The sequence below is a fragment of the Pieris napi genome, chromosome 4, assembly GCF_905475465.1.
Source record: "Pieris napi chromosome 4, ilPieNapi1.2, whole genome shotgun sequence".
In the NCBI taxonomy this organism is placed as follows: domain Eukaryota; kingdom Metazoa; phylum Arthropoda; class Insecta; order Lepidoptera; family Pieridae; genus Pieris; species Pieris napi.
This window is the reverse complement of record NC_062237.1, coordinates 13527818-13551784: the sequence shown is the minus strand read 5'-3', so window position 1 is coordinate 13551784 and position 23967 is coordinate 13527818. Positions and strand designations below refer to the sequence as shown.

Genomic DNA, 23967 nt, shown 5'->3' with positions numbered 1-23967 from the left:
AATAAAGTCAACGATCCCGATAAATTAGTTTTATTTCCGAAAGACGCCGGGTCAGCCGAGCTGGCAGCGGTGCGCGCAGCCGGCCGGGCACAAGTCGTGTTCGAGCAACCAGCGGCGCATGTGATGCAAGTGGCCGCCGTGCGAGCAGCCCTGGCACCAGGCGTACAGGCCCCGCACGGGCTGGCGGCACACGGCGCACAGCTCGCCCGGCACGCGCCCCGCGCAGCGGTCGCAGCCGGCGCCGCGCGTCCGCCGGCCGCAGCGCCCGCAGCACACGGCCACGCTCGTCGACTGCTGCGACAGCGCCCACACGCCGCCCAGCCACGCGCCGCGACCGACCTGCCCGGCCACCCCCCACGCCTTGTGCCGCTGCAGCAGCTCCATGTAGCCCAGCAGCCACTGCTCCTGCGTGGGCTCGTCGACGTACGCCAGCAGCTCCCCGCGGTGCTCCTGCAGCGCGAGCAGCACGGTGGCCGCCGTCTGCACGTCGCCCAGCGCGGCGTGCAGGTGCAGCGCGCTCGCGAGCAGAGGCGCCAGGTCGACGCGGCCGCGGCCCTCGGCGGCGCCGCCGGTCGCGTCGCCGTCCGCGTCCCCCTCGTCGCCGAGGGGCCCCGTCGCCGGCGGGTGCGGGGCGGGCGGGGCGGGCGAGGCGGGCGCGGGCGGGTGCGAGCCGGAGCCCGTGGAGCCGGCCGGGGAGTCGGGCGCTCCCGCCGCGGCCGACAGTCCGCTCGAATTGGCCGCCTCTGCGCTCGGTTTCGACGTTAATTCGGAAGGATGGTCGCAGACGACGGTCGGTCGCGAGGCTCGGGGCGTACCGTTGTGGTCGTGGTCGGGCTCGTCGGGCGGCGGGGGAGGGCGCAGCGCGAAGGCCTCCTCCGGCAGCGTCCACTCGGCCGCCTCGACGTCCACGAAGTGCAGCGACGCCGCAGACACCCAACCGTCCTCTGGGAGAACGAGGCGAGATTACGAAGGCGCTCCCGGGATCGGGGCGGAGTCGCCGAAGCCGAGCGTATCTCACCCGATTGCGATCTGGCCCGATGCGGCGGCACGTAGATGGTGTGCGTGGGCAGGCCCAGCACCCCGCTGTGCTTGTGGCTGCGGCTCTCCCACTCCTCCGTCTCTTCCTCGCGCTCCTCCTCGACGCCGCTGAAACGAGGGCGATTATAGCTTCGTTTCTCGTCGTTCTTCCTTGCCGGCGTCGCTACTCACTCGTGCGAAGGGGTCGGCGGCGCGGGGTCCGGGCGGGGCGGAGGATCGCGGGGCGGCGGCGGTGCCGGGGGCGGGCCGCTCGACGACCGAGCCGAGTACACGGCGCCCACGACCTCCCACACGTGCGCCGTCTGCGGACCAATTCAAATCCGGTCAATTCCCAGACTAAAACATAATTGACTATAATTAATTATCACAAAAACAAAGTCCCCAACGAATAAACACTATTTAGATGTGGACCTGTTCTGTTAAAGTTTTTTTCTAGATAGACGAATATATAATATAGAAGATGTCCGGACAATATATCTCGCAGCCATATCCAACAAGTTCTGGTATTTCATTAATCCATAAAATAATCGTTGAGTTTACATTTCTTAGTAAAAGTTCTAAAAATTAAGGTTATTTTTCTCTAAAAGGGGATCTCTTCTCCATATTTTCTCAATTTTTTTAGGAGCATCATTCATCTAATTTTTCCTCTAGTTCTATTACGTCACCTGTCACTGTTATATGTCGGTTATCGAAAGCTGGCGCGTTCACACCCAAGTAACACGTAATCTGTATATTCACTGAAGTAAAGACTGATTTACGTTTTAAAGTCAGACTATCACTTTAAATCAGTTTTGACTTAGTTTAAATGCTTTTCAGTAGAATGTGGTAAAATTTATAATGCATGAAGCTATTGTATGGTCTAAAAAATATTTTGTTTTATAAATTTGGCTTATAATCATACTAAAACATTAATTACTTTTAATATACAGCACCTTAAACAGCATTTACACTAACACAAAGGTTAAGACCTTATATTAGTAAATAAGAAAACCTAATACATTAAATAAACGTTGTCGAAATACTTTATAGTGAACTTAGATTTATTAACACATTTTTAAGATTAAACGCATTTTTATAATCTTTTCTTATGCTTATTTAGAGCTAAGCATTAGCCAAACATTTACTAAAGTTTTAGCTCTGTTATCTCCTTACTTTATTGTTACTTTAAAGCTTTCAGCACTATTTAGATAAATAAAAATTTAATTTTATTACTATAGGTCATAATTTGGCCATAAAACCATGAGTAGTATGATTATTTTCATTTGTGCGTTAGTATATATATATACTCATTAGTAATTTTATGTCGCACGTGTCACGTTGTTGTCATGAATAAACAGTGGAAAAAGACTAAGAGAACAGGTGGAGTAAAGAGAAAGATAAAAATGGAATACTCAAATTTTATATCTGGTTTAAGTAATGAAAAACGTGTTCCAAACAATGATACTCTTGATACACAAAATACAGAACAATCGGTAGTTGTGTATGAGCCAAGCACCGTTCAAGAAGTTCTAGCAAGTGGTTCCGTAGTACATTCAAGATTTGAAAATCTGGTAATCCTGACATTGCGAGCTGGGTTTCTCTTTGGGCTTCATAAATAGTGGGGCCGGTATCTGTGTCGCTATGCTGCATCATAATTGACAATTCCTCGTCAGCATCTTCATAGGTTAAAAAACCCGTCCGTTTGACTTTACAAGGCAACACTGACCAATCTGCGCGAGGCTTGGAATTTTCATTCCTTACTAATGCAGACTCATTAGGTCTTTTTGGATATCGCTGATTGACGCTGACTTTCCCACCCGCTTGGAACAATAAACAGTTTAGTTGATCCCCTTTCGGTCGTTTGCACAATTTTAAAAGGCATCTGAAAAAAACAATTGAGCTTATTTAGGACTTAATAGAGAAGGTACTTTACCTTAAAACTAAATAAGTACCCGTATAACGCGTGCCCTTAAAACGTATTTACAAAAAGTTCCTTTAATTACAATGTGCGAAAAATAAGATTATAATATCGTGTTTCAATTCACTAGGTACTTTTATGTAGTGGCACGCTTAGCGTAGGAGTATACCTACCTTAGTAGGTAATCTACCTTATTATTCATTTCCTATACACACTACAACTAAATTGGTACCTGTAAGGGATCGTGATTACGCCGGTGTTTAAATTAATTCAAAAATAAAATACACAATATTTAGCAAATGAGCGCGCGTCGTCACAGGGACAGGAATCAAGTACTACTAATGAATAGAGGTCGTTCTCTTGGTGCAAGTGACGTCACGTTTTGTAGGGATTGTTGTTTTATCGACTTTAAGTCGCACGTCCCGTTCGTTCTATTCGGGCACATGATTCAGGGAATTCCCCAACTCATTTATTGTGATAATGATTTTATACTTACACTTGGCAAATTATCTAACTGGAGACAGATAAAATATGAAAGACGTGGAGTAGGGTATCATGTAATTAAGGGATTCTAAATTATTATTTCGGTACCCTGATTAACACTATAGCAATCCATTTTTATGACGTATAAGGGTAATAAACATTATAACATGCCTAAAAAGTGTTACTATAATGCTAAAGATATCACTTAGATATTTTTTATGTAGGTTGAATGACTTAAGCTATTTTTTTATACTATAATAAGACTGACAACATTAAAAGACACTAGTTGAAAGTTTAGAACATTAATATTACATGACGCCATTTGCTTTCTGTTTTCTCGAACATAAAAAATAAAATTATAACACACATATGAATGAAATACTACTTATTATGTTTTTCTTATAAGCGAAGTATCGATAGAAACAATTTTATACGTTAAAATTAATGAAATCGTTAAAAAATTACAAAAGGTCAGCTGATGTCGATTCTAAATTTGTCCCTATTTTTTATTAAAAAGCATTTCTGTGACGGCGCGTGAATTATAAGCCACAAACATATATATATTTTCACATAAGACTAATATCCCCAACTCATTTGCATTCAAAACAAAATAAAATTGATGTTTGTCTTACCTTATGATAAATTATTTTCAATTCGCACAACACCAATGCACTGCAATACACTAAACGAAATATATATAATCAATTCGGACATATAAGTTTCGATAAGTTTTTTCAAATATTTTTATACAAAGAAAATAAAACGTTCAGCCTTAGAATAAAACGTAACTTTGGCATTGTAATTCAAAAAGCTGTATAAAAGCTGTACTAACATCTAAAAAAATGCTTTTTACATTAGAATATGCTGTCTCACAACTTTACTAATGTCTGTCTTCAATAACATTATAAGCGCTGGTTAGCAGCACTAATAATATTTAAAAATGCTCAAAGCCGTATTATTTGGGGCCCAAATTGAGCTTATATGACACTTATAAACGGCTGATATAGTGCTACATATGCTGCTCATATACTGTTTTGCACGTAAGTCCATGCTGTTGTACGCTTCTTATAATGTTGTTTTGTGTTACTTGGGCAGTACTCACACTAATGCAATTTCACTATACAGTATGTTTAAAAATATGACTTTTTTGCCAAGCTATATATTTTAGTCTACTCTGGTTTTAGTAAGGTTGGGTGGGTTGTAAATAAATAAAAATGTGTCAGATACATATAAATATTATGTGCATAGGAGGGTGGATCCAAAAGTTCTAAGCCCGACCAAGAACGTAAAAGAGTAGTTTGTGTAAATAATTTTTCATTTTTCGACATAAGCTCCATCTAGCTCAACACACTTCACTTTTACTTCACTAACTATTCTTTCAATACTCCTCTTAGAAACCCCAGTCGCATCTGATGTCAAATATAACATTTTTTCATTAAACTGTTTTTATTAAGATGCTTAAAATAATTAAAAACATTGTGCACCATTTCACGAGATTGCCCTGGTAATGTTTGAAAAAAGATCAACATGTACAGTAAAGATCAACATAAATAGTAGCAAAAGAAAAACAATAACTGTCTCTTTTATACTCATAAGCTTGACCGAGCGCGAGAGAGACGGACAGTCTTTTCGTGATTGTATTTCAGTTTGACATCACGCCTCGCGCTTATTCACAGACACTACACAAGCACAAAGTGTGAATGTGTTGAAGCCGCCAGCTTTAGATAACATACCTATAAAGACTCTGATGATTCAATATTTTGCATTTACTTATAGGCACGATCGTTGTATGTTCGTGATGAGTTGTACTTTGACGGCCGTTTGACATGACAGTTATTAGGTAGGGTTAAAATCTAGAACCGTTGCTATTTTCTGATTATGATTAAGTAGCGTTTTTAAACCCGCCAAAGTCCTTTTTGCCGATGACGTTTTAAGGTTTTTAAGATAATTGAAACAAACATGCACCGCTTTCTGGGAATTAATTAAATAAACTCATGTCTCTACGAATATAGCTAAGGAACCAAAGTTGTTAGGCGCCTAGGGAAGAAGTACTTTCATATCAAAGTACTATCAAAGCTTATATAAAAGAAAGTACTATTTTTCTTTACCCTACGAAATTCTTGATGGAGATTCTAAAATAGGACTCGCTAGAACTTTGTAGGGGTTTGAGTTGAATCGAATATGCTTTGAAGCTAAAGATTACCTCTTAACGATATAACGAGACGTAAACCGCATACTTGCTTATCACCGCTGCCTGCGTCTTTTACTCGTAGTCATTCCCCGTTTGCAATCTCCCAGCTTAATTCGAATAACGTCTATTTTCGATAGATATAAATGACGATCAGGATCATTGTAGGATCATCCTATAATTTTTCTACATAATTACGAGTATATACGAAATCATAACAACCACACGCTCGACTTAGTATTTTTCGGCTGCTAACTTTGAGCATAGATCCCTCAAAAGGCCTGCTAAAGACATCCTCCTCTCGAGATTTTGGTTAAAATCACTAGATCCTAGCAAAGGCCCAGCTCCAGTATTGAGTATCATTTTGTCAAAAAGTGCCAGGATGTTCTATTTACCCCCTCGTGCATCCCGCTTAAGGAATCGCTCTCCGCTGGAACCTTTACCGAGGCATGGATTACTTGTCAGATACAATCGATCGACGTTATTGACAAAGATCAGACATTACGGGATACACGACAACTTGCTCAGATGGATAAGCTCTTATATAAATAATTGCACCCAATAAATAATTATCGGCGGTATCATTTTTATTAATGACAAACCCCTATGTTTCAATTCAACTCGACTTGAATAAATGTCATACAGTAAGTTTTTCGAATAAATTTAATCCACTGCATTTCCATTATGCTTTCGGAAATATTTCATATCTCGTAAAGAATCCATTAGGGACTCGGGGCTAATATTTGATAATACTTTTAATCAAAACGTTTTGAATATGGGGCTGTCGGCTGGTCTCCCTTCTATAGAACTCATATTAACGGCATTGAACGATTCAAAGGCGGTTTTTATCAACATTGTGTGTCCGTCTTTGATCTGACCTCGTCTCAGTTGTAACGTATCTTTAATCCCTATCCACTGCAGTACACGGTTGACTAGAAACAAATATCCCTTTTACACGCCTGTTGTTTAATGGTCCTGTTGACAGATTGTGTCGGATTTACAATAAAACTGATGAAAAATGACTCGGTGGAGAATGATTGTTAAATATTTACTCTTATTACTAATTTCTTCTGCTTTCTTATATAAACAGTCTATAAGTAACAGTAATTTCGGCCTATATACGTATTATGTCACGCGACTGCCGTAAGCTATTTCTCGTACAGTACAGACTCACCATGAACCGGCCGTAGTGTCGCGCCACCCGGGCGTTGTGCTTGGCGAGGACGTGCGGCGGGTCGCCGTGGAAGCGGAAGCGTCGCGCCGCGCCGACGACGGCGTCGTCGAGCGGCCTCACGTCGTGGCGCCGCAGGGTACTGGCCGCGCCCCCGGCGAAGGCCACCTCCAGCGCCGCCTGCGCGCCCGCGCCGAGCGACCCCGCCGTCGGCTGCTTCCGCCTGCGGAGACGGCGTCGCGTGAATTCTCGCGTCGGTCGGCCGGCTCCGAGTCCCGGGCGACGGATACGTACGGGAAGGGCGCGTGCGGCGGGGGCGGGGCTCGCGGCGCGGCGAGTCCGGCGGGCAGCGGGCGGTCGGGCGAAGCGTGAGCCACCTGGCCCCGCGCCGAGACGGCGACGCCCTGCGGGTTGGCCCACAGCACGGGGTGCGCCGCCTCTGCGAAGCGGTGCCGGTAGAGGCTGCAGTCGCGGCTCGTCGACAGGAACACGTCGGGCGAGGCCACCCAGGCGATGGCCGTGGTGACGTCGCGGTGCTCGGCGAACGTGGCCAGAGGCACGTGCGGCCGCCGCACGTCCCACACGTGCACGGCGCAGTCCAGGACCAGCGCGCACGATGCCACCTGGTACCTGTCGACGAGGCCTATTAGCGAATTCGGGCGAAGAGACCGGAAGGATTAGGCCGTCCGCTCACTTTTTCTGCGGTCTCCACTTGACGTGTCCGACGGAGGCTATCGTGTGTATGGTGTGCTCCAAATTAGGTTTCGCGTGGATGTCCCAAACCTTTAGAAAATTTCATTTTTTATTTCACAATGAATAATTAGTAATCTAGATGTACACCTAATTTGTAGAAACCGCGTGTCTGTTTGAACATTCTAAACATTTGATACAAAATCTTGTCTGCCGCTGCTTAGTTCCTTCTGATTTAAAAAAAGACCAGTACAGAACGATTGTATCTACTGTACAGTAGCGCCCTTTACCTTGATAGTCTTGTCGCGGGAGGCCGTAGCGAGCCAAGGCACGTCGGGGTGCCAGTCGCAGGCGAAGGCGGGCCCCGAGTGGGCCGTGAATTGGTGCAGAGGCCGTTCGTGTCGCCGAGAGTCCCAGAGCTGCACGGTGCCATTTTCCGACACCGCGGCCAAAACGTGCGCCGTATGCGGGCTGAACTGCACGTCGCGAATCGACTCTGTGTTACTGGGCAGAACTTATATGGGTTAGGTCTTAGGGATGGAAAATATAAACTGTCCCTCGACATAGTTCAAGTAGGATTATAAATATACAATTACGCTTCTGTCATATATACAAATAAGAATGCGGTTGGCATAGGTATAATAAAATGGTTTTAATAAAATATTACCTTATAAATGTTCGTGCTACCTCCTTCATCCGAAGATCAAAACATTTCATCATCCCATCTTGGGACCCAGATATAAGCAGAGATGGTTCAGTTAGGTGAAAACTAACCTAAAAACCATTATGATAATGAGAAACTCAATATGTGCTGATCTTATTAATGGAAAATTATTTTTAAGGCTGGTAGAAGCCTATTTTTTCAAAAGCCCAAGCCCCAAATTAAGCACCTTATTAACAGTTCTCTTGTGATCTGAGAATACGTGTTCTTGTTTAGACCTCCCAGAGCGACCCAGGTTCCACACCACCACTGCCCCATTTGTTGCTGCCGTTGCGAGAGTGTTTTCTAAAAATTTGTGAAAGATGGCTTAGAGATTTACTACCACTGTCAAATCAGCGCTATATTTTTGTAACAACCCTACCTTCAAGCGTACTCCAAGCAACATCAATGGAAGAAAAATTTAGATTTAAATTTTTTCCAACTCTCAAGTTACACACTTCAGAGAATTCATCTTCGCCTATAGAAAATACTTTAAACACTGGAATAAGACGGTATATATTAAATAAAGTATAAAACTGCTATAAGGTATCAAAAACAATTTTATTTAATCATCTGTTTATCACCATTGCGTCCAGCGATCACGACTTGGGTGCAATCTTTATTTAAAGCCAAAGCGTTGGCCGGCCCTTCTTGAGAAACACAAATCGTATTAGATGGTATCATGATAACGATTCACAATTATTAAGAAACAATTTATAGTTAACACTTAGAATCATCACTTTCATCTTTGTTAGCTCTGGATTACTCCTTTTCTTGTCATACTAGGAAGTACTTTATTTTACAATTTATTTACAAAACAGGGTTACTTATATTACAATAACATAATATTTACAAATTCATAAGTTACAACACATGATTTCATCAAAGAGTAAATACTCATTCAATGTATAATTATATACAATCTATTCTGTGGAGTCTTTGTACAGTGTCAGAGCCTTTCGGCTTTCACCCAACGAAAGCCTAATAGCTTAAGACGGACGATTCTTTTTATATTCATTTATTACGTGAATATTGCCCCCAGTACTATTATGGATGACCCAACAATTTAAGTTTATAATAAATATGAATATTAAATTAATTTTCTACTTAATAATACAATATGTATTTTCCACGACTTATTTGGTTTTAATACTAGGGCTGAACTAAAGAGGGCGTAACACAAAATTTATACCCTAAAATTTAACTATTCCCTACCATATAATACATAATATTATTCCCTTTTAAATTTTAATTTAACCCTACTGCGTATTTGTTTATAATATCATGCTCTTTGAAATTTACTGCTGTCAAGTGCCTATTAAGTATTAACTATTATTTTATCATCTTATTCTTGATGATTGATCATATAACACTTATCACGAGAGTATTTTTTTTTGTAAATAGAGTTTGTCCTTGTCTCGTTAGCCTAGTCACTCGTCACTTCTAGAGGATTTTTTTATATTTTCACTATCAGTTACACAATTTATTAAGGTGGTTAAGAAAGCGTATACAAGAACAATCATGGGAAAAAAGATTGAAAGACAGTAGCCCGTATTATTTTTAAATTGAATAATGGATGGTGGTGATCGAATATTAGTTGCGGCGGGCCTCACGGCGGCGGTTGTTGTTGGTGCATTCGTGCTGTGGGGTCCTGGTGGCGCCCCTAAAGTCCGCAAGCGTAGAGGACAGATAGCTGGCTTACAAAATCTCGGCCGGACATGTTTTCTAAATACTTTGCTCCAGGCGCTTGCAGCGTGCCCTAGTTTTATAGAGTGGTTGAAGAAATACGCGAAAGCTGATGGACATAATAGCATGATTACAACTCTGTATACTGTAATAGAAGGTATGAAACATTGAGTACAATTTTGTTCACATTCACTCCAGATTCACAAGTAGCTATTTAATTGTGAAGCTTAAAAAAATAATTATTTATTTTAAAAAACACATACAGACACTTACAGAGAACGCACAATATACAAAACACAATACATGCGTTATGTGCATCTATGACTAGTGTACACAACATTTAAAAAAAAGGGAAAAGAAAAATGGCAATAAAAATAAATGACAATAAACTAGATTAGGAAATACAAATATTAAATCAATTCTGCAATTTAAAAATTTAATATATTTCTTCACATTATAAATAAAAGTAATCATTAATATAATGATCCATAGTCGTCAATGGCACTCATGAGTCAGCTCGAGGGACACCAGTGTGTCCCCTTGGTGTCCTACAAGCTTTACGAGCAGCGGGTTGGGTAGTGCCAGCCGATCAGCAAGATGCCCATGAGCTGCTGCACGTACTGCTCACCTGTATTGAGGAGGAAACTGCTGCTATGGCGAAAAAGGTATTTTACTTATGTGTCGTATTCGCATTTAGATGAATGCTAATAAAAAAGTTTTCTTCTCATAAACAAAAGAAGAGTTGAAATGTATTTATGCATGTATAAAATCATAAGTGTGTCATCCGCAGCCTGGATGTCTATCCGACGCCTTAGGACTGGGCGGCGGAAAGGCCTGGTCCGCCCTGGCGTCTCCGGCGTCTCCGCCCTCGGGCTCCTTCGGCCCGCGACCCGCGAGACCGGCCTCCGCCGCACCGGCTACCGAACCGGATTCGACCGATCCAGGTACTACTGCGTCGGTACGCGACGAGCGCGTAATAGGCGGAAAGCAAAAAGCTGGCTAAACGTCCGCCTTTATTTAAGACGAGCCCGAGACGGAGCCTCCACCTCTGCGCAAGGGCGTGTCGCGGTCCTTCTGTCAGCTGAGCGGCCTGGGCCGCCGCTGGGCCTGCGCGCCTTCTCGGCCTGCGCCAGCGCCGCCCTTCAACGGCACGCTCGCGTCGCGCACCCACTGCACCGTGTGCTCCACGAAGGTATTGAACTCGACCCGTTACGGATCTCGCCTCTAGTAGAGGATCGAGACTTTAGAACGGAGCGTGAAATAAGTGTTCCTTGCAGAGTCCAATTCGCTACGACAAGTTCGACAGCGTGTCGCTGTCTATGAGCGACGCCGGCACCGGTCCGGCCGGGAGCTACGCCTTGGCCGGTACGCTATGAGCTAAGCCGTCTCCATTCTAATCTAAGTATTTCCATTTGAAAAATCTTCGATGAAATTAATGGGTACATATATTGACGGTATTCATTTTTTAAATATTATATATTTATGCTGTTAATTTGTCGGGCATCCTGATGGACTATGTCATTTTTGTAACGCCCGTCCGACTGCGCGTGTCGACAGGCCTGCTGCGCGCCTTCACATCCCCGGAGATGGTGAGCGGACTGAGATGCGGGCGCTGCGCCCCCCGGGCCGACGGCGCCGCGGACCAGACGACCAAACACATCCGCACGCTCAGCTTCGGCAAGGTGCGTCGGGTCCACTCGATTCTGATATAGATTTATTAATGACAGAGAGTCGTGTGCGCTACAATGTTTGAAATGTGGTGTCAGCTGCCGGCGTGCCTGTGCCTGCACATCTCGAGGGTGGAGTGGGGCGTCGGCGGCCTCAGCAAGAGGGGCGAGTTCGTCGCCTTCCCCGAGACGCTCAGCTTAGCTCCCTTCACGGCGACGACTCAGGTGCGTTATCGCTGCCCCACCCCGCCCCTGAGGTGATGATGTGAAATCCGAACGCCCACTTTTAGAATCGAGGAGTGGATATATCGATGGTGCTGAGCGAGGCGCGTCTGCGCAGCGGGTTGTCGGCGCTGAAGACGGCGGGGGCGGAAGCGTCTGCGGGAGCGGAGCGCGCCCTGTACCGGCTGACGGCGGTCGTCGTGCACGTGGGCGGACCGAGATCCGGCCACTTCGCTACGTATCGCCGCGGGAACGGCTTCGAGAGCAAACGGTGACTTTGCATTTTATCTTGTTTCCTTGGATTATGCGCTTAGTAAACGCTGACAAAAATGTATGAGACTGATATCGTCAAGGTGGTGGTACACGTCGGACACGTTGGTGCACGAGGTGTCCCTGCAGGAGGTACTGCGGTGCTCGGCATATCTGCTCTTCTACGAGAGGGCGGACCCGCCCCTCAACACTCACTTCTAGCTCTCCGGTAGATGTGTTGTTATAATGAAGTTGTGTTGGAAAGGTAAAATATTAACTGGCAAATATTATGTTATTGTAACAGTTTTTATATACCTCTGTTATTTGTGAAATAGAGTTTTTGATGGGTTAGATGCTCTATCGAGTTGTGCCATTGCGTTTATTTTTGAAATGTAAGGCTTGTGACTTTGAATGAACAATGATTAAAATTTCCACTAACGTGGCTCATGAAATTTGACTTGTCATCTTAATATCTTATAGGAATAACTTAAAGAATGAATAGGTAGGTAATCAATGCTCGATACATATTTGTAAAGTCCTTTCTCTGAATGTTTTGTCGCTGCAAGCTTGTGGAGGATAGAGCTCAGCAATTACTGTTGAGGAATATCATGTACTTAAACTTTGCATTTATTGTGCATTTTAGCACACAAATTCTAAGATATTGTAATCACCTCTATTTTACTACACCTTTGATACTTAATGTTTCCTCGAATTTTAAATACATTTTTAATAATGATAAAAGAAGCCCTGTATCAGTCTTAGATAATAGACAAACAATTAATAACATTATTTAGCCCTGTTTTTTTCCTTTTGTGTGCAAAGTGGTAACACTATATTATTATACATATGACAAAGCTTAAATCTTGGTTTCTGTTTAATTAGAATCTTATATTCTAAGAGTCTGGAACATCCACATTCAGAACTCGGGTACTGGGCAGTACCCAGTATAATGTAACTAAGTGTTAACTGAAATGTTGAAATCATAAAAAGAGGTGCTGAGATGCAATCAGGATTTTTTTGTAAATATAGGTGAATATGTTTTATATTTAATAAATGAAAATATCAATTTTCTTAATGAATCAATTGACTTATCAAAAAGTGCAGCTTTCATTGTATAGCCTCTCATCATTGACTGAATTAAATTTTGTATACACATATTAAATATATTAGAGTGATATAATTAAATAAATTCCTTTAATATTCATAACAGTAGTTTAACCCAAATTACCTTAATTGTTTAGAAAATGTGGCCACAATTATTTTTGTTTTTCTCATCCCTTAAACCAAATATTAAAAATTTCAACATGTATACTTACTTACCATTATTTAATTTGCTGAAATAACATTAACCATATATATCCAAACAATAGAGATTAAACTATTAAAGGAGCATTGTGAATTCCCATGCATTGGTTGCATCTTCTTTTTGATAGCAATTTTTTAATACTAAAACTAACAAAACTTCCACCAGGAAATAAATAAATTTACAAATAATGATGTGTGTATCTAATTTAAATATCTTTGCACACAATAATAATGCTGAAGGGTTTGAGAAACTAATTGGACTGCCATGGCTTTGATGTAATCAACTTGCATGAAGTCTTGAACTACAGGGAAATCCAGACAGATCTTATTAAATATAATGACTGAAGAACTGACTGTGTCTATGTTTGAGCACAGCTAATCACATAGCTCATACTGATCATATATAATTTACATTCTACAAATATAATTTTAATATATATACAATATACATTTGTCAACACTATTGATGTTGTGAAATGAACTATCTATATATAAATATTGTCTAAATTAAAAATATTTTGATTGCAAAATATTGTGTAAATCTAAGGCCACCATATTTTGGAATTGGAAGCTAGCTAGATGATACTTCAGCTGGTCAATTTGGCCTCATCTATGATTATTACTAAAATTAACTATAAAATTATGAAATTGTTTTGTGCAAAAAAGATTATAATTTTTAAGACTTAATTATTTTAAACAATTACAGCAAATGATTTGGTAATTTAATCAAACTAAGTAGCTTTTGAAAAGAAATTTATTTTTGAGTCTGATCAACAGAAATATTAAATTGAAATTAACATAGTCTAGGTTTAAACAATGCTTATACGCTATGACATGCTGTCAATCAGGGATGCTCTCATAGTGGATGTAATTGCACTAGGTTTAGCATCATTAAGTTTGAAAACACTCTCAATAACTGATATTTCTGTTGAAGTTGTATCCATACCACAGAATGCACTCCAGTCATTAACTACCAACCCTGCACCCACCACATCACTACCTCTGTTCACTGTTCCTGCAACTAATGGTACTTGAAGCAATGAGGATAATTCATCCTGATCTTGAATTGTAGTTTTAGGGTGAAGTAAACCTCCTCTATTACTAAGTGCTGTATAGGACCCAACTAACACATTACCAGCTACAGTTTGTCGGAAAACTTCAACATTTAATGTGTCAGCAAGAATTTCTTCTGTGTCTTTGTCTAAATCTGGATGAACTAAAGCAACATAGTCGTTGCAAGCGATGACGTTACCGAGTGCACTTAATCGTTCTTCGACTCGCTGTACTTTGACGTTATCTGGTAAACTGTTACGGATGTGCTGCAGCTCTGTGTCTGTCGTGGACGATGGTAAAAGTAACCCATTCTTGTTAGCGACGGTCATGCGGCCAATGATGCGACAGCCTGCGACACTAGCGTGTACCACGGGTATAGTGTCTGATAATTCTGCTTCAAACACACTGTAGAAATTCTCTGAGCCTCCGATAGCTACAAGACAGTAAGAATTTGTAAGTTTGCTAAAGACACCAACTTCATTGTTGTTTTCGAATTGCACGCGGACCGCCATGGCTGTTGCTCAAGATCTTGATAATTGTTTTGAAATATTTCACAAGATAGTTTATATACTTTGAACTATTAATTCACGTGGAGGGGTAAACCGTAAACCACGATGAATCAAAAAGCCACAGACTCAAAAGTCAAAACCACTTAAAACTTGGTTAGTGACATTCATACTGTCAAAATGACTAATGTCAATTTAAACAAACACGTATAATAATGCAGAATACGAATAATTTTATAATAGACTCTTTTTAATTTTCTCTCTAAAGTGGAAACCATTAAAATTAAAACATAAACATCAATGTTCCTCTGTAGTCCTGTCCCTTTCTTTATATTTATTTTCCACATGTACAACATGATCAGTCATTTTCTTCCACTCTTCTGCTGTTACATTTTCAAATGACTCCTTTAATCACGTCTTGTTCTAACTGTTCTGTAGTCAATTTAATATTTTTTTATTTGCTACTCTGCGTTTTGCCAGACTCCATACCACCTCAATGGCATTTAGATCACAATGGTTGAATGGTATGGCTTCATATATTGGCTCTGGTTTATACCGTTTTACTGGACATAGCAGTTTCGCTTTCGTATGGTACTCTTCAAATTAAATATTATTCAAAGTAAGACATTCTGTCTAAATTTTGATGATGACATTAATTTATCCCTAATGGGAAAGGCAAAGGGGCTTTAGTCGATACAGTAAGAATAACACAGTTTAATCCTTTTTTTATTTATTAACATGACCAAGGTGCAGCCTTAAGGGAGGAGGATATCCGACCAATGACCAGTCTAACCACTGACTGGCCGGGCCCAAAATTTCAGAAGTTGAGGTCGAGAGTAGTATTTATCGTTTTTTGTTATTCGTTATAAAGACTTTACACTGTACTGTACATAGTTTTCAGCGGTTGCTTGCACAACACTTTACTAATTATTGTAGTTACTTTGGCTGTCTGTATCATACCCTATTCTATTGAACAATTTTTTTTAAATTTGGTTTTTCACCTTATATACTGGGTTCAGGTACGGTGGGAGTACTTCACGAGGTGAAAGGTTGCCCCCTTATGTTATTCTATTAATTAGGTTTCAATAAATTTGTTAGACCGCTTCAAATTATATAAAATTTAGTATGTAATAGACAACTTGTAAAAGAAATAAAACTTCTTTTATTTAATATTTTTATTCCTCAATTATACAGGTTTAAGAGATTTTCTCTTTTTCTTCTTGATATTATTCGTTTTTCCCATGTCGCTCTTTTTCAACCCTTTTTTAGGGCTTTTGTTATTTTTACTTAGCCTTCTAAATTTCTCGTGCTTGCTATTTTTGACTAAATCCGTTTCACCCGCATTTTTTGTGTCTTCCGCGTGTTTCTCAAGTTTTCGTCTGGAAAATATATAAGGAGAAATTTAGTTTTCAATAAAATAAAAATGATCAAATAAATAGGCATTGACAGAGTCGAGCGTGCAAGGTTTTAACGGGATATACTGAAGAATGACAGAAGGCGCGGCTTTAATAATAAATAAAATTTTCTTCCCACTTGTTAGGTTTTTCCAAGACAGTGGAAATTTTGTCTCTGTGTGGAGCTTTCTTAAGCAACCGTTTGCGACCGTTAGAATCCTGTTTGATCGACAACATGTACTCGGGCACCTCGCACCCCGACTGTTTCATTACCGATGCGATGCTGCAAAGACGAGATAAATTTAAAACGAGTCATTTGTATTATTTCCAAGTTATCGTAAGGCCTGGTTCGGTCTAAGAAATCGTACCTCCTCAAGTTGACGACGTCGTCCCGAGTGAAGAAGGTGACGGCGCGACCCTTTTGTCCGGCTCGACCGGCGCGGCCCACGCTGTGTCATCGAGGATTATTACAAAAACACGTTATATAATAGTGACGCTATGTAATAGTAACATTTAACCAAAGCTCCCGTTTACCGGTGTATGTAAGCTATGGCCGAGGGCGGGAAGTCGTAGTTCACGACGAGGTTGACTCCGCGGAAATCGATCCCTCGTCCCATCAGTTCGGTACAGATCAGCACCCAGATGCGACCCACGCGGAAACTGCGCACGACTCTGTCACGCTGCGGAATTAAAGACTCTTTAACTTCGAACGATCAACGACAAAATGCAATTATCGCCGAGTACAGCTATCGAAGCCCCCGAAGGTCACCTGCGCCTGCGTGCGATCGGCGTGGATGACGTCGACGTTGATGCCGTCGTACAGCAGCTCCTTGAACAGCTGTTTGGCCCGCTCCTTGCTCTGCACGAACACTGCCGACGCAAACAGAAAAGGCCTTTAAAGGTTTCCGAAGATTCAGGCGCGAGTAACAGTGTCGGCCGCAGACGAACCTAAGACGGGTGGCTTCAACCCCTTCTGGACCAGTTGGCGGAACGCGATCAGTTTCCCGCTCTCGTTGCCGCAAAACAGCAACTCTTGCTGCACCGTAGTCGCCGCGGCGTTTCTGCAATATGCATCGAATTATGTCTGTCTTCTCGTGCGTCACTCGCACGTTTCGTTCGTATTGGTCACCTGTGCCCGACGGTGAGGACGATGAGTCCCCGCAGATGCCGGCGAGCCCACTTGGCGAGGGCGGGGGTGTGAGTGGCGCTGAACAAGGCGATACGGCGCCGGACGTCCAGCGAAGCCAGCACCACGCCCAGCTGCTGCCGGAAAGTGTCCACCTCTTCCTCGGAACCCTCGAACATCTTGTCTGCCTCGTCTATTATCAGCCATTGCACTCTGTGATCGGTTAAATTACACATTTTACTTAATTCACCTATGTGCCAGACACCCATATATGTATGAAAGGTGTGGCTAATGTCAAATGTTCTCATTCAAATGTTAACAAAAAAAGGAACTCACTTTTGTAAAGAAATATTCACATCTTCTCGATTCAACAGATAGCATAAGCGGTTTGGAGTACTTATTACGAGATCTGTAATAAAGCAAATAGTTTGGTGTCGAGCCAGTAATAATAAATATCCATTAACATTTCACTTCAACTGACCACTCTTCCTAATGGTAGATTCCCTCTCCTTCACTTTGCTACTTTTGACACTTTTAATGACACTGCATCGTAGTTGCGTAGATACAGACAGCCTTAAGGCCTCTCTATAGATCTGATGGGCCAGCTCCCGTGTGGGGCATAGGACTAGGGCCCGAGGACCGCCGGAAGGAGTCCCCAGACAGTGCAGCAGGGGAACAAGGAATGCAGCAGTTTTACCTGAACCTGTAGGTGCTGTGGCCACTATTTGACGACCCTTAATAAACATATAATTTGTGAGAATATTGTTGATAGCATTGAAAAGTGTATCATGGATGATTGCATTAAAACTCATTATTATTTAATCTGTGAGGTTAAATTTAAATTTTATGTACCTCCAACAATGCTGGTAATGCTTGCCTTTGTATGGGAGTAGGTTCCTCATACCCGCACTTCTTGATTGTGCCTACCATATCCACAGATACATTATACCTAGTTACTAAATCATCAAAGTCTTTAATGGCACTGGTTATATGACGTCCAACAGCTTTGATACCATATTCATTGCGGAATCGATTTTCCTAAAAAAATATAAGTACCATCATCTAATTCTATTATTGTTTAGTGTAATACATATTAAAATAATAAAATATTTAATTGTTAGTTTAATTAATGTACCTCTTCCAGATTTCTTTTTTTCTTTAACTCTTCTGGACTAAGTTTAGTGTTCTTTTCTTTCTTTTGCTTTGATTTTTTGCTAACTGTAACTCCCTCTAAGAGTTGCAAATCCTCATCTGAGTTATTTTCTTCCTCTTTACTTGATTCTCCTGACTTCATATCTAAATTTAAAGATATTTGTTGTAAGATACTATTAAGTTATAACAAATTAAGTGACAAACTTTATAATTATGCTGATAAAAATTTAGAAAAATATCCATGTTTTTGTGTATTCTATATGGCGATTAGTCTAAAAGAGTGTATTGGTCTAAAATAAATTATTTTCTCTTTTTAAGAAGTACAAGAAAATACCTTGAAAATCACCATTATCTTCAACGTTAGATAGTTCTGATTCAGAGTCATGATCGGATAACTCTTCCTTCTTTACATCTATTTCTTTTTTTAGAATCTGTTTTACACTTTGATCCTGAAAGTTACAAATTATCTCTGAACGTTAGCTATGTTCATAGAATGCAAATTGTGAAAAGAGGTTATATTTATACTTACTGCATTACTTAAGCCCAAAACCCGCTGCTTAAACGTTAGTCCCTTTGTTAGTTTTTTAAATATATCATAGGCATCCATTGTAATTGAATAGTCACAAGTCGCAACTCAATATTTAACTCTTAATTATTATTGAATGTATATTTTGTTGTTTTTGTACAGAACATGTTAAGTGATCCGTGAGTGTCGTCAACGACCAACGTAGATAATATTAATAGATATTTTCAATATTTCTAAAACGTAAATAATTACCTCTGGAGCATGATATATTGAAATGTGTATAATCTCAATGTCATATGTAAGTCACGTGAAGTCATCTGTCACTTACTTGTTAAGCGTCAAGGTGGTGAAACTGCCCGCGAATCGCGATTCGCGATGAACCTATACCGCTTCTCCGGAAAAAAAGGGTGCGTGTACTTATGTACGCGCGTAAGAAGTTATTTTTTTTTATATACTTGTTTGGCATTATTTAAAAAAGTTTTTGATTGCATGCAAATAATTAATTACAATTAAATAATCAAAGACATGAAAAGGAGTCATTAAAGTCAATAAAGTTTAGTTTACATTTGAAAAATTAAATAAATAAATAATGATTATTCTCTTACATTAAGTGTAACATAAATTCTATTATTATTAGAATGTTGTTTTTAAATTATCAACTTCATTCTGTTAATTTTGTGTAGCGGTGCGTGCGCATCGTAAATTTTCACTCTCATCAATTTTTCATAACGCGCCTAAAGAAGTAGTCTTTTGGACACTACATTAATTTCAGTCAATGAAAGATTTGAACAGTTAAATGAGTACTCGGAATATTGGTCTTTTTTGTACAATATAAAACAGATTCCGGAAAAACCTGACCTTGTCAAACTCTGTGGTGATCTCCAATTGAATTTAACTGACTCTAGAGACTCTAAATCAGATATAGATGGGTGTATGTTGTGTGATGAACTCATAAGTCTGAAATCATTTTTGTCTGATCAGAATGTGGCTACCCCTGTTTTTGTTTTAAATTTTATCGAAGATCGCAACTTACAAGAACTGTATCCAAATGTATGTAAGCAATGCGTATATTATTAACTATACCTGTAACAGTTGCTAGTGGGGAGAGGAGTTTTTCTAAACTTAAGCTGATAAAAACCTATCTGCCATCGACAATATCGCAATCCCGATTGACAAACTTGGCAACTTGAGAATGAAATTGCTGAAAACCTCGATTTTGATAAAATAATAAAAGAGTTCGCCGACAGAAAGGCTAGAAAAGTCTAATTTTATTAGTTTTTTTTAAATAATTGGTAATTTCATTATATCTTTTTCCTTTTTTCATATGGGTTTGAATTGCAGTTAGGGGGCGCCGTATAAATCTCGCCCATGGCGCTGGTAGTGCTAAAACCGGCACTGTGTAAGTGTGAACCCTGTGAACTTGTGTACCCTAGATTCGTAACAAACAATGGCTGCCTAAGGTTGTCTAATCTTAAATCCCTATCAGAGTTTAATACAATTTCTCTTGAATTAATATAAATATATAAGTTTTTAATATGTATAAAAAATTATATATAAATATATTTATATAAAATTCCTCAATATACTATCGTATTTTATTTTAGCAACCTAATTTCCTTACAAGTATACGAACAACACACTTAATTTGATGGAATTTAAAAGCATCATGCATCAGAGTTTGATATAAGTTTGCAACTACGAAGTAAAAAAGGAACGAGTGTAAGCTAGCTGTCTCATTCACCCATACACATAGATCAATTACGTTTAGAGCCAAATCAGATCAGGTAAATTTTTGGTCAGCTTTAATTCTCTTTCTAAGCAGTAGATAATAATAAAATATAACAAAAAACAGCGCTGTGATATTAATGACAGTCAGCTACTGTTTCGACAGCTTTCATAATTCACAAATATTTCTAAATCAGGGCATTCGGCCATCAGAATAAATATTTTTAGTAAATAATGATATAGCTATACTATATCAGAATGTCTCCGGACCAAAATAAAAATGCGTAAATTCGTTAATTTAAATTGTTTATTAGAGTCCAATGAACCGCCTATTTACCCTATCGATGCCATCCAGAATTTAAGAAAAGTAGTCTTCGCACCACTATCACAATACAGACCAATCATTGGAGAAGCATTGCAAAGGACAAATTTCAAGTACCACAGGAGTTGCAGCCTTTCCAGTTTAATACGGGTATGCTTGAATAAGACCGACACACGTTGTATTTGAATTAAATCTAGGGTTATTATTAATACGCCACAACACATGATTTAATTTAGGAATGTGAGGCTTCAGAAGGCCAGACATTGCTTATATTTTGGGGCAGTCGGAGGTCAGATAGTAGAGTCACAATCAATATGTCTGCATCGAGCTGCTCGTCATTGCAGGTACCGGTGAGTGACAATTTCAATGTGAAAGTAGTTTTGCGGAAATAGATAATATACTTATTATTTTTAATATTCACAGCCGAGTGTGCACAGTCACAGTAATCAGCACGAAAAAGATTTGCGGTCCACGGCACAGCAGACTGATATTAGCTGCAGACTGTCACCCGGCGTCGCTTCTCCTGGTATTCAATTTTTCGTAGCTAAAATACTTTCTGTTTATTAATTATTGAACCTAATAACAGTACGTCGGTGTTTGTAGTTAACGTTATGGAATTACAAGAACAACAACTGTTGCGCGAACGACTCGCCGGATCGCTGACGTACTCATCTCCCGCTTCCTCGCTGCTGCAGCCCCACCCACGCTCCATGTCCATCCTGGGATCAGTTTGTGCTTTGCTTCTAAAAAAACAGGTAGCTAAACAAAGGCATAGAAAATGACGACGACGTGGATGAACAGTCTGTGAAATAATATTCCATAAGTGTTAAGTTTACATATTGTTTATAATATTCCTCTAGTTCTTAAACTGGGAGTATCATAGGGATAGATTTTACAGTGCAAGCTTTGTCTAGGGTTCGAGCGGCAAGGAAGCGATAAGCGCGTCCGGCAGCGTGCATTCGGAGCACATCTGCCGCATCTGCTTTGGAGGCGAGTCGGCCGAGCGACTGGTGCGGCCGTGCTGCTGCCGCGGAACCATCGCCGCCGTACACCGCTCCTGCCTTGAGCGCTGGTTGTTACAGGCGGCCACCTCCTATTGCGAGCTCTGTCGTCACCACTACGTCGTCACCAGAAGTCACAAGTTCGTATGACTCATTTTTACGCCTCATATTGGTGGCCTTCGTCACTCGAAATCGTCGTCAGTATTTACAGCTAATCCAGACGGTCACTAATAAAACGACATGTCGACTTATAATAGGCCGTTCGACAGGTGGTCTTGGGCCCGGTCGGTGTGGGAGTGGGGCGTGTCGGGTCGCGGACGCGCCCTGGCAGCCGACGTGTGGCGTGGCGCGGCGTTGGGCGCGGCCTCCGTGCTGGGCACGGCGCGCGCGTTGCACGCTTGTGACGCCGCGCTGCAGGCCGGAGCCCGACGGGGCGGCGGTGCCGCACTCGCCGCCAACCTCTTCTCCTCGCTGCTCATCGGCGTCATTGGTGAGACGTAGCCGAAATTGTACTCCTAGAGTGTTTAAGTTTAAAATAGTACGATATCGATGGGCCTAAGTGTACGGTGTGGCAGGTGCGCTGAACGGCTTGCTGACGACGTGGATGCTGCTGAAGATCCAGGAACACCAGGCCTCGTGGCGCGCGTGGCGCGACAGTACCCTGCACGTGCACGTGTCCCTGGGCGAGCCGTCGGCGGCGCCCAGCGACAGCTCACTGGCCACCGTGGTGGGCACGGCCGACCGCGCCACAAACGTCGCGGACCCTTTTATGGTCAATTCTCCTTTCACTCTATCCGAGCTCTGACCTTCGTGTTTGCCGTCGACCACATCGTCTACTTGATCACCCTCCTACATCGTCCCTAATCGGGGTTAGACTCGCCATGTCTCAATTTTTTATCCTATTCGTTGTGTTCACTTTAGCCTTATTTCTGCTGTCGGCTCTCCTCTTGCTCGGTGGCGTATCTCAGGGATGTTGACAAATAAAATACGTTCCTAAAATTGTTAATCATTTAATCCTATAATATAAATTAATAACAATAATCAATTAAATAAAGGCGATTACATCAAGCGTTTATATTAATTATGTCAGATAAACAATAACGTGTCGTTAATTATATAATAAGAATCGGTCGAGGCCGGGGATGCGGCTCTCTTATGTGGAGTAATAAGTTAAGAAGATCCCGGCGCATGACCTTGACATCTCGAGTTAGACTTACGAACTAATTATTCAATATAAAAATCACATACATCTTGAGATTTATTACAATAAATAGGAGGCCTTTGTCGATATTCCAAAACGAAAAGACCATAAGAAGAGCTCGAGGCGTTTTCGTTTTCGACTATCGCACAGCGAGACAGCGCAGCGCTGGGAGAAACGGCGAACTGGGCGGACACTGACGCTTAAACATTTAATCAACAATCTTTAGACAAATATAAAAGATTTGCCCTTTGGACTCCAAAAAACTTTTTAATTAAGTTACACCCACGATCCGCTTCGCTACCGTCGCGATTTCAAAAGAGAGAGACGGTGGAGACGGGCGGTCAGAGCGCGTCTTTGAAGCGACGGTGGATGGACTGCACGTACGTGAAGACGCACTTCCAGTCGGGTTTGCGCATCGATACCATGTCGTCCACGTCCAAGAGGGGATAGATGCCCGCCTTCTCACTGCACATAAATTTTGCACTTACAAAAATGCCTCTTTTTCATTATTTATCTCTACACCTAACTACAAAGCTTTTTACATACATTGTCAGCTAATTTTAATGAAATCTTATATATTTATATGTAACCAGAAATTAAATTATGTTGCATTGTGTAAGTACAATGGATTTCAATTGTTTATATTTATTTCATGAATTATGGCC

The 23967-nt window shown here is 41.3% G+C and overlaps 6 protein-coding genes across 10 annotated transcripts in view; 2 read left to right on the top strand and 4 right to left on the bottom strand.

Moving 5' to 3' along the window:
- Positions 1–14: 14 nt before the first annotated feature.
- On the bottom strand, positions 15–9063 carry LOC125049144 (GATOR complex protein WDR24). Of its 2 annotated transcripts, XM_047648270.1 has the most exons (12): positions 8752–9063; positions 8550–8666; positions 8358–8473; positions 8135–8241; positions 7758–7971; positions 7472–7560; positions 7072–7407; positions 6781–7000; positions 1210–1340; positions 1019–1146; positions 816–944; positions 15–743 (listed from the first exon to the last, which is right to left on the bottom strand). In XM_047648270.1, the coding sequence occupies exons 1-12, from the start codon at positions 8849–8851 to the stop codon at positions 52–54; spliced, it is 2379 nt and encodes a 792-aa protein (XP_047504226.1). In that variant the 5' UTR covers positions 8852–9063; the 3' UTR covers positions 15–51. The 2 variants fall into 2 exon arrangements, with proteins under 2 accessions (XP_047504226.1, XP_047504225.1); XM_047648269.1 differs by having other exon boundaries at positions 15–944.
- A 106-nt stretch (positions 9064–9169) lies between these two features.
- On the top strand, positions 9170–12780 carry LOC125049145 (ubiquitin carboxyl-terminal hydrolase 30 homolog). Its single transcript, XM_047648271.1, has 9 exons — positions 9170–10010; positions 10346–10518; positions 10644–10797; positions 10876–11045; positions 11131–11218; positions 11411–11535; positions 11620–11745; positions 11811–12013; positions 12096–12780. The coding sequence occupies exons 1-9, from the start codon at positions 9740–9742 to the stop codon at positions 12211–12213; spliced, it is 1428 nt and encodes a 475-aa protein (XP_047504227.1). The 5' UTR covers positions 9170–9739; the 3' UTR covers positions 12214–12780.
- Positions 12781–14036: 1256 nt separating this feature from the next.
- LOC125049143 (eukaryotic translation initiation factor 6) lies at positions 14037–14985 on the bottom strand. Its single transcript, XM_047648268.1, has one exon. It carries the CDS (start codon positions 14859–14861, stop codon positions 14124–14126), a length of 738 nt encoding a protein of 245 aa, XP_047504224.1. The 5' UTR covers positions 14862–14985; the 3' UTR covers positions 14037–14123.
- A 1034-nt stretch (positions 14986–16019) lies between these two features.
- On the bottom strand, positions 16020–19254 carry LOC125049141 (probable ATP-dependent RNA helicase DDX52). The gene is made up of 13 exons (XM_047648265.1): positions 19057–19254; positions 18862–18976; positions 18511–18671; positions 18228–18413; positions 17857–18109; positions 17712–17784; positions 17379–17588; positions 17198–17310; positions 17019–17119; positions 16784–16929; positions 16618–16698; positions 16389–16532; positions 16020–16234 (listed from the first exon to the last, which is right to left on the bottom strand). Exons 1-13 carry the CDS (start codon positions 19132–19134, stop codon positions 16042–16044), a joined length of 1854 nt encoding a protein of 617 aa, XP_047504221.1. The 5' UTR covers positions 19135–19254; the 3' UTR covers positions 16020–16041.
- Positions 19255–20869: 1615 nt separating this feature from the next.
- On the top strand, positions 20870–23555 carry LOC125049142 (E3 ubiquitin-protein ligase MARCHF2-like). Of its 2 annotated transcripts, none has more exons than XM_047648266.1 (7): positions 20870–21250; positions 21337–21450; positions 21524–21626; positions 21704–21855; positions 22015–22241; positions 22371–22591; positions 22662–23555. In XM_047648266.1, exons 1-7 carry the CDS (start codon positions 21059–21061, stop codon positions 22904–22906), a joined length of 1254 nt encoding a protein of 417 aa, XP_047504222.1. In that variant the 5' UTR covers positions 20870–21058; the 3' UTR covers positions 22907–23555. The 2 variants fall into 2 exon arrangements, with proteins under 2 accessions (XP_047504222.1, XP_047504223.1); XM_047648267.1 differs by having other exon boundaries at positions 20871–21250; positions 22677–23555.
- Positions 23096–23967, bottom strand: part of LOC125049140 — a 42927-nt gene continuing 42055 nt past the window's right edge. For all 3 annotated transcript variants that reach the window (XR_007116954.1, XM_047648261.1, XM_047648262.1), the window contains one exon: positions 23096–23767. Coding sequence is in view for 2 of the 3 variants with exons in the window: in XM_047648261.1 (XP_047504217.1) it covers positions 23644–23767 (124 nt within the window). In the remaining variant the exon portion in view is untranslated. The remainder of the gene's footprint in view (positions 23768–23967) is intronic.

Coding starts and splice junctions, on each gene's coding strand:
- LOC125049143 (XM_047648268.1), bottom strand. CDS start 14,861: ATGGCGGTCCGCGTGCAATTCGAAAACAACAATGAAGTTGGTGTCTTT.
- LOC125049142 (XM_047648266.1), top strand. CDS start 21,059: ATGCGTAAATTCGTTAATTTAAATTGTTTATTAGAGTCCAATGAACCG. Junction 21,251..21,336: donor GCCTTTCCAGTTTAATACGG/GTATGCTTGAAT, acceptor GATTTAATTTAG/GAATGTGAGGCTTCAGAAGG. Junction 21,451..21,523: donor GCTCGTCATTGCAGGTACCG/GTGAGTGACAAT, acceptor TAATATTCACAG/CCGAGTGTGCACAGTCACAG.
- LOC125049141 (XM_047648265.1), bottom strand. CDS start 19,134: ATGGATGCCTATGATATATTTAAAAAACTAACAAAGGGACTAACGTTT. Junction 16,699..16,783: donor GCCATAGCTTACATACACCG/GTAAACGGGAGC, acceptor TCGATGACACAG/CGTGGGCCGCGCCGGTCGAG. Junction 16,235..16,388: donor GTCTTGGAAAAACCTAACAA/GTGGGAAGAAAA, acceptor TATATTTTCCAG/ACGAAAACTTGAGAAACACG.
- LOC125049144 (XM_047648269.1), bottom strand. CDS start 8,851: ATGATACCATCTAATACGATTTGTGTTTCTCAAGAAGGGCCGGCCAAC. Junction 8,474..8,549: donor TGCTTGGAGTACGCTTGAAG/GTAGGGTTGTTA, acceptor ACAAATTTTTAG/AAAACACTCTCGCAACGGCA. Junction 1,147..1,209: donor CCGCCGACCCCTTCGCACGA/GTGAGTAGCGAC, acceptor CCCTCGTTTCAG/CGGCGTCGAGGAGGAGCGCG.
- LOC125049145 (XM_047648271.1), top strand. CDS start 9,740: ATGGATGGTGGTGATCGAATATTAGTTGCGGCGGGCCTCACGGCGGCG. Junction 10,798..10,875: donor ACCGGATTCGACCGATCCAG/GTACTACTGCGT, acceptor CCTTTATTTAAG/ACGAGCCCGAGACGGAGCCT. Junction 11,746..11,810: donor CCTTCACGGCGACGACTCAG/GTGCGTTATCGC, acceptor GCCCACTTTTAG/AATCGAGGAGTGGATATATC.